At 40.0% G+C, this 8,874-nt stretch overlaps 1 protein-coding gene across 7 annotated transcripts in view; it reads left to right on the plus strand.

Annotated features, from left to right (window-relative positions):
• Positions 1–8,455, plus strand: part of LOC148673703 (protein unc-13 homolog B-like) — a 256,318-nt gene extending 247,863 nt beyond the window's left edge. For all 7 annotated transcript variants that reach the window (XM_088630487.1, XM_088630488.1, XM_088630490.1 and 4 more), the window contains 3 exons: positions 1,075–1,167; positions 2,466–2,625; positions 3,744–8,455. In XM_088630487.1, coding sequence (XP_088486613.1) covers positions 1,075–1,167; positions 2,466–2,625; positions 3,744–4,029 — 539 coding nt within the window. In that variant the 3' untranslated portion in view covers positions 4,030–8,455. The remainder of the gene's footprint in view (positions 1–1,074; positions 1,168–2,465; positions 2,626–3,743) is intronic.
• The last annotated feature ends 419 nt before the right edge of the window (positions 8,456–8,874 follow it).

Below are 8,874 nucleotides of genomic sequence, written 5' to 3' on the forward strand. Positions count from 1 at the left end.
CAAAACTGTACCTTACAAGCATACACCTTTCCTGCCTCACCTGTAAATGTAAAGCTGTCTGTTCTGTCACACCTACAAACACCCTTCAAGTGCTCAGCCTTCAAGCATGCTGACAGAGTCGGTGTGGAACAGGCTGGTCAGTCACGTGGAGTAGGGGCAGTCTTTGTGTAAATGTTTTTAGAAGGCAGCATACTGTATAGTAACTCACAGAAAGTCTCAGGAGATATATAGTATTTTAGCATGGGCCTGAGGGCTGGTAGGATTTGTCCTGGCCTCTCTCTTCTTGAAGATGTCTTCATCAGCAACAAGGGTGCAGTGAGTTTCAATAAAGAATCGACATCCCTCTGTCAGGTTGGGAAAAGGGATCAGAGAGTGAAGTCATTGTTTTAGGACACGGGACATAACTAGATTCTCATTTCCACAGTAGGCTGGTAGAGTACACAAACCCTAATTCTAGGACAGCTGAGCGCAAGAAAAAAAACATCTATAGCGAATAAAGGAGGATCGTGGAGTGTATTGGAGTTTATAGAATTCAAGCAGCATTCTAGTATCTTTCAGTACTCTTAAAACTCTCCCCTCAAAGAAACAATCAGGACCAGGTCAGTTTACTGTGACCTGGCTTCATTGTTTTACAGCAGGGCTGTGAATATACAGTATAAAGCTTTGCTTTCTGAGTGTATACAGTATGTGCAAGTGTGCATATTTCAATACATCTGGGTGTTCCAACATAGACTCTCCAACAGTGGGACCATGTTAGACCAGTGAGGCATAGCTCCAGTCCTTGAGAGCCACAACCCGGCAGGTTTTATGGATTTCTGTGAGCTATCACCAGTTTATGGTGGTGGTGCACTGGTACTCAGGTGGGGCAACACTCAGAAGACACTGTGGCCCTGGAGGAGTGAAAACAGTGGCCTTGTGAATCTGAGGGGTAGAGTAGGTGAATGTCGCAGAAGCATGCTGGACTGGATGCACACCTTGCCTGCTGTAATGTTACACCGTGGCTATAGATGGATGCCAGGGGAGGCTGCTATTCTGATAAGGCTGTCCTGACGATGTTTTGTCCATGAACTACAGGGTCGGGAGTCGATGACCCAGTGGGGGAGGTGTCCATACAGGTGGATCTGTTCACACATCCAGGGACAGGAGAGCACAAGGTCACAGTGAAAGGTGAGCCAGCAGACAGGTAACAAGTGTCTAGGGTGTGTGCCTTGTAAAGATCCACTGGGAATTCCTGTGCAATAATGTGCCTTTTCAATGGGGGAAATCTACAACAACTTTCAGTACGTTGGTTGGCATCATGAGATTTGATTCAATGCATTCTATGTTTCCTACATGTGACGAAATCGTGGCCAAAAGTTGGTATCCCCATGATAAGTCATTTGCAAATCTGCTGCTGTTAATAACCCATTGTGAAATGTGGCTGACGTGTAATAGCCTGTATAGCCGTTCCAAAGCCAGGTAGGTTGTGCTTCCTAAACTCATTAGGCTGAATTATTTTTTATATTGATTCATTTTCAGAAGTAAATTGTGGCAGCGGTAATACTGTCTTGTAGCCTGATCTTAGAAACTAAGCTAGGCCAGGCCTATTCGTTACTGGAACGGGACTTAGCGAGCAGTGTTGCTTTTTGAGCCATCAATGTTACCTCTTATGATAATTGTGAAGCACAGCTAAAAACCAGTGTTGGATTGTTCACCCAACAACTGCTAATTTGAGCTAGGATTAGACCATCATGAGAAAGGTTCCTTTTACCCTACTGTTGATTTACTGTATTGCTTCAGTAGTAATCTTTCTCGGTACGAGAGGAACCACTGCTTACGTCATCTGGTGTCTGTGCTTGGCTGAGGAGCCAATGTTGTGAAGTTACCAGCTGTGGGGTTCAGACTGAATGCCTCTGCTCCAGAATTCCCTCTTAAAAGGTTTTAATCACAATTTCAAGGAAATCCAAGTTGCTGCCACAAAAGGCTTTAGTGGACACATAAGTGGTGCTTTTTCTTCTGTACCAGAAGGACCAAACTAATGCCCCTGCTGGGTGTATGGAGACATAAGGTGGAACTGTAGGGGAGCTGAGCTGGCTTAATTACACTCTGGGCTTGTACAGTCTAGCTTACCTGAAGTTCCACCTTATTTTAATTGGTGAATCCTCTTGAGCAAATCTGTTGTGTAAGTGGGGCAGCTGGTACAGTACATTGTAGCAGCTGTAATTTTGTGGTGGATTAGGTGGGTTTCCTCCCATGTGTAAAGCACCTTGGGAATGAAAATCGCTGTTTAAACAAAACACAAGGAACAAAATTGCTTAATGTTCAAATTCCGTCACTCCCATTCATTTAAACCATGACAATTCAGTTAAGACAATGTTCTTCTTGTGGGGTGATGATCTACGGTATTTTTAAATGACATTGCCATGTACTGTACATCGATATTTTGTGCTGGCTTACCTGACACTGCAGCTTTCTTGCCATTTCAGTCGTGGCTGCTAATGACCTGAAATGGCAGACCTCTGGAATGTTCCGTCCCTTCGTGGAGGTGACGATGATTGGGCCGCACATGAGCGACAAGAAGCGCAAGTTTACGACAAAGTCCAAGAACAACAGTTGGGCTCCGAAGTACAATGAGACCTTTCACTTGTAAGTACCTCTGAGAGAGTCTCAGTCGACAGATGACAGCACTTTTCTTTCGGCAGATCCCTGCTTTCAGTCCTGAATGAAATGTTTCTGCCAGTCGTTCTGCGAGCAAAGTTTCATTTACTTACTGTGCCTTAGTGCGGGATACAGAGAACAGAAAACGAATGTGAAACCAAAAAACATGCAGTTTATGTCAAAGGTTAAAAGTCGCTTCCAGACAGGTGTTTGTAAGGTCAGTGTTAGTGCTGGTCTGCCTCTCTCTATGCCAGAAAGACACACAGATACAGCATGAAGCGCTGAGGATGTGTTGCAGATAAAGGAGCTCTGTGGGAATCCATGCTAATAGTGACAGTTCTAGCCTGGGTTCAGTGGGGATGTGTTCCTACAGTATGTACACTGTTTCTTTCATATACAGTATCAGTGAAGTATCAGGGCTTCATTGGGGTATCAGTATTGGAAGTGTTGATAATATTACCTCTAAATATGATTTAAAAAAATCCACTTGATACAGAAAAAAGGTTTATTATTAAATTGTTTGCAAAAATGCATAATATTTGGCTACTCCCCAAAGTATTCAGTCACAGCTTGTGTAGACTAACCCCTGTCTGCCTTCCCTCCTCCCACTTGGCAGCAGTGGGAGACTGATGGGAGGAGCTACATCTGCTTGTAGGGGCCAGGCTGGTTTTATCCTGGGGTCATTTAATACTTCTTTTTGACAAGCGATTCCAAATGGCTCTGGCCGTACGATATACATATCATACCACGGTCTCGTTGGCTGAGAGCTTGAGCGCCGTCTTCTTGCCACAGTTTCTCTTCAGCGCAAATAGTAGCTTGACGCTCAGCGAATAGCCTGTGCTAAGTGCGCTCCAGGTGCATCTGCCTGGCCTGTACAGTATGTGCATTCTCGACAGCTAAAACAGCCATTCTCCTCTTCTATAGGTGTATTTGGAACAAATAAATTGACAGCCAGGACAAAGAGTGCTATAGGGAATCAACACTAATGGAAGGAGCTCTAAGCATGGCATTACTGTGTAGAGATAGTGGGGGAGGACTGTTTTACCCCTGTATTTAAAAACCCATTATGTTCTAAGTTCATGGGCCCATGCTGTCTTCCTGTGCAGTATCCTGGGGAACGAGGACGGGCCGGAGTGCTACGAGCTGCAGGTGTGTGTGAAGGACTACTGCTTCGCCCGGGAGGACCGCGTGCTCGGCATCGCCGTCATGCAGCTGCGCGACCTGGCCGACAAGGGCAGCTGTGCCTGCTGGTGCCCGCTGGGGCGGCGGGTGCACATGGACGAGACGGGCCTGACGGTGCTGCGCATCCTGTCCCAGCGCACCAACGACGAGGTCGCCCGCGAGTTCGTCAAGCTCAAGTCGGAGATACGCTCTGCCGAGGAGGGGAGATGAGGAGGGGGCGGTGTGCTGGCGTCAGGGCTGCGCCGGGCCCCTGGAGTGTTTCTCCGGTGGGCTCTCTCTCTGCACAATGGGTGCTATAGCGCGTACTCCTCTCCATCTGCCTTGTGTCTCTGCCACGGTCTCTACTGATCAGCGGATCAGGCTGCTTGTCTGGCTTTGATTTTATGTGAGGCGTCGTAAACTGGTTTGGAAAAGAAATCCTGTTCAGTTACATTTCTGGACTGGAATATTTATCTCCTTTTCATTTGTTTTAGCTGTGTTTCATCTACAGCCCTTGCCTTATATTTCTTTATTAGCTACAGATGTGATGCATGGACATGGACTGTATGCTGTTAAATGCAAATAGTGTCCTGCAGGTTCTTTGTTTATTTTCTGTCAGGTGACATCTCTTTAAATTAGTCTTTGGCTGATTTGGTTTCCCAGTTAAAAAGACAGAAAACATGCAAATCCGAGAACAAGAAAAGATGCTTTTTAATTAGCATCTGAGCCATTGTGAGTTTTGCCTCATCAATACCTTAAGCACAGTTAACAGTGGACTCTGATCACTAATCTTATAATCTGATTAATTTGTATTTAGTCCTGCAGTTTACAAGTTGATATGTGTACATATGGTTCTACACTCAGTTATATATTGTACTATGTGCTACAGTCTTTTCAACAGATCGGTATTGTTTATAGAATACAGTAATTTCAAATACAATTTTAAAATAATTATGAATAATAATGATAAAAAACATTAAACAGTCTGTACCACAGAGGGCAATGATTATAATTTGGTTAACTGGGATCTTATTGTAGCCAATGAATTGTCTTTTTACCCAAGTTGTGTTGCTGTGTAATAAACAGAAATCGCAGCACACTAAATATAAATATTAATTCATTTAAATTTACAAATCCAGAATGTAATGTTTTCTGTTAAACTTTGAGCACCTTTAAGATAGAACCAGCATTTATTCCATTAATTAAGACACCATTAACTGTGCAGAAACACTGACTTTATTTTCACAGTATGTTGAGAAAATGACCTTAGCATGTACCGAAAACATTTTTTGTACTGTAGATTGTTGTGTCCAGTATGTGTGAGTTGCATGGCTGTATGGATTATTGCACAGTAACCATGTATACAATACATCCATGCGTATTCCATGGTCTGCAACTGAAATAATTTTTAAAACGTATTACTGAACATAACAGATATAATTAGGAGATATTTGTTTACTAAAACATGATTACCAGAAGCATGGGATTTTATATGAACCTTACGTTCACTAAATTAGCATTCTGTGGTCTTAGCTATTGTAGCCTACTGATTAATCTGACAGTTTCATGTGTAATGTGCTGTATAGCTTTTTCAGATATCACATAAGTAAAAGAAAGTTAATTTAATTATTTAGTGGTTGAAGGTTAATGAGTTTTTTGTTATCCACTTTATTTTGATGTCTTCCCTGTTCTTGAGAGTGCATCGACCAGTTTATGGAAGGCCTTGTATAAAATTCCACTCTAGTTGTAGCAGTAGTTTGATAGAATAAGTACCCACAGAGTGCCTTCCCTTAGTGCAAGTTGGACTACATATTTTGCTTGCTTGTCACATAGATTTTCAGGACTGTGTAGTGCTAAAGATTTGCAATTTCAACTCATGTGAGTTTGCATGTTTGTCACACTCTAATCATGCAATCAAGGGTCATCATCATATGTGGATTATATCCACAGAAAACAAACATTTTGGTTGAATAGCATTGGATTTAGTTTCAATTATATTTCTTTTATTCATGACAACTTCAGAGGTGGTTCCTTTCTCTTTTACTACTTGTAAAAATCTCTTTATTGAAAGAGTTACAAATGGATAAAATGGATTAAAAGCAAATCTGTAAAGGGGATGTGAATCAGCATCTGAAGTTTCAGTTTGAGTCAGTTGTCTTTCACAATCTCATTCCCAGCCTAAAGTAACTTGTTGCACAGTTCAGTTGCAGAGGCTTGAAAACCTATTTTCAAGGATTGTTGAAGACTGACATACTGTTTTGAAACTGAAATAAAAGTAACCTGGCTGTCATTTAAAGCACAGTCACAATGGTATCTAGACGCAGAGCATAAGACCTGTCTCTGCAAATGCTGAATCTGACCTTTGGAAATAGTTATTACACATGTAAATAAAACAAAACACTGACTCTCCGTATTTTAACACCAGATCATTATGGGTGGTTTTGAGTGTGGGGCTCTGATCTGTCCATTGTTCTAATCTATACTGTAGGTGCGAAATGTAATCAGTTGTGTATTCAGTGACATCTTTTAAAGACAGTTGTCTGTTTTCTTTTATGCTCAATCAGTAGAGACCCTGGCAAAACATTGGTTTTACAGAAATGAGCAGACTAATGTGCAAACCATCTCTTTTTATGTTGCGTTTCCCTGCACTGAGGCCTTACTGTGGCTCTGCCAAATTTAAAAAATCAATAATTCTGTATTGAAGGGTAACAGTTCCATTCTCTTAGTACGCGTATTTAATCTTCAAAAGGACCTGATAGATTGTTTTTATCTTTCTAAATTGGACCAAACTGGAAAAAAAGGCTGTATTAGAGAGTTTTCCCCCTTTTTGCACGTTTAATCTTTTTTTAAAACCACAAATTTCTTTTGTCACATAACTAGTTCGATGAAGAGCGAAAAGAGTGTGTGCAACTTTATCATGATTTCCTTTTGTCGTCGTTGGTGTTAAAGTTTTTTTAAAATGCAGCATCCCTTTTCAACTTTCTCCAGTATGCAGTTTAAACCATGTTCTGCTAACCCAAGGTTTCTGGCTACCAATGGTTCAATCTTCACTGTCCAACACGTCCAAATCAAAGATCACACTAAATAATGACTGCTCATTTACTATGGCTACAGTAAGTAGAAAACCACAATTTTCTTATTAGTTTTGTTTCCAAGTTATTCTCTGTGCCTTTGTGCAGTAACATACATCGTTTCCGGTTGTCATATTATATTATGGAAGTATCTTTAATCTATGGATGGAAAGATATCCAGTTCCCAGAATTCTCTTTCAGTGTACTGTATTTCAGAGGCATCCCAGCTGGTATCCAGTTCTAGCCAAAACGTTTTGCTAAAGTCATATTATAACTGTGTCCAAAAGAGATGAGAAAATTAACTTGAATCAGTTTGTATGTTGTTGTATATTTTAAAAGTTGTCTTTGATTAGAATTCCAGTAAGGGGACTTGCCAATTTCTTATTTTCACCACTAAGAGAAGAGTATGAGAGGAAAAGCTGTTTTTCAGCCTTTAGAGCAGCCCAGGAGCAGTCAAATGGTGTAGGAATGTTTAAGTACTGAAATTGTATTAGTGCAGTAGTTACTTTACTGAGTTAGTAGGAATACATGTATTTACAAAATTTAGACTCAAGGAAGATTTTATGATAAAGTAGTTTTGGCTACATAGAAGAAATCTAATCAATGGCACAAACATGTAATGGTTCCACTGTGGTGTGTACGTACTGTACTGCACCTGTTGATCTCAAAGTTCCTCTAACGAAATGTGTAAATCCTCTGGTTCGAAACGTCTTGTGTTTCTTGCAACCGACTACCTGGTGAACTAGAATGAGAAGAGCTTTTGTATAAACAACAATGATTTTGTCTTATCAGTTCCAATAAAAGTGTCTTGTTCTTTCAGGCTCTTAATGTCAGTAAAAAATGAATTAAGCCAGTGTTCCTCTAATAAGACTCTAGTCACCTATTGGCCCCTAGGATGTCTGTCCGTCACAAATAATAATGAAATAACAGCCAGTATGAAAAACCAATAAAGATTTACATTCAATTTTTTATTCCCATTTACCAAAACAGAAATGTCTTAATTACATTAAATGCATTGTTTTTAAAAATCATTTTCTTTGCAGTAATGATTTTTAGAATGTTATTATTACCCTTGACATTATACAGTTTATCTTTATGAGAATTTACAGTAGCATGCAGGAACTGTGCTTGACTACTAGGGGCAGTGTTAAGAATTTAATGGCTTTGTCCAGCTATTATTAAACATAATTGAAATCTTGGTAATTGAAAAGGGTGGACAGCTGTTCCTTTGTGAAGTGATTTGGGGATACTTAGAATCTACTGTCTTGCTGTGTTTGAAGAGTGATGCTGTATTTTGTGTGCATACCTCGTGCCAAGATGTGCAAGCGTTTATCTTTTGTTGTTGTTGTCATTTGTTCTTATGTTATTTTTTTAAATGTGAACTCTTGCACAAATATTTATCTTTATAAAAACAGAAATAGCGTGTATTGTATAGCAATTAAAGTATATAGATCTTGGCTTTTGAATTTTTATGTATAGCCACTGAAGCAAATGTTAAATCGATCCTAAATAATTACACATATTGTCAAAGAAATAGTGCTGATACTGATTCATGAATTTTGTACATAAATTATTTAAGAAACGTGCCTTGGTTTCTTTGTTTTTTTTCCAGTATTTTACAGGAGTACGTCTTTGCAGCTCAGTTTTTAATAAGAGTGTGGAGTAGTCTTAAGTAGACACATTTTTTGGCTTTCAGTAATACTTGTTATATACTATACTGATGCAGTAAAAACGTTTACTGTACTTATTGTCACATAAATTTAGCTCAATGCTCATCTCATATTTTTCCAAACAAATAAGGTTATTTGCCACTTTTCCACACTTTTATTGGGAATATTTATAACACAAATGCAACAGGTCTAGTTTCTGAAGAGGTCCACTTCAGAGGTCTAGCTAAACAATAGCCCCCTGTTTGTCTGTCATTAGGCTGACTACATCATGTGCCCTAACTGAATCCTAACCTTTTACGCAATTGTATAGGTACACAACTTCTTTTTTTCTGTCT

The sequence above is a fragment of the Lepisosteus platostomus genome, chromosome 4, assembly GCF_059453375.1.
Source record: "Lepisosteus platostomus isolate fLepPlt1 chromosome 4, fLepPlt1.hap1, whole genome shotgun sequence".
Lineage (NCBI taxonomy): Eukaryota > Metazoa > Chordata > Actinopteri > Semionotiformes > Lepisosteidae > Lepisosteus > Lepisosteus platostomus.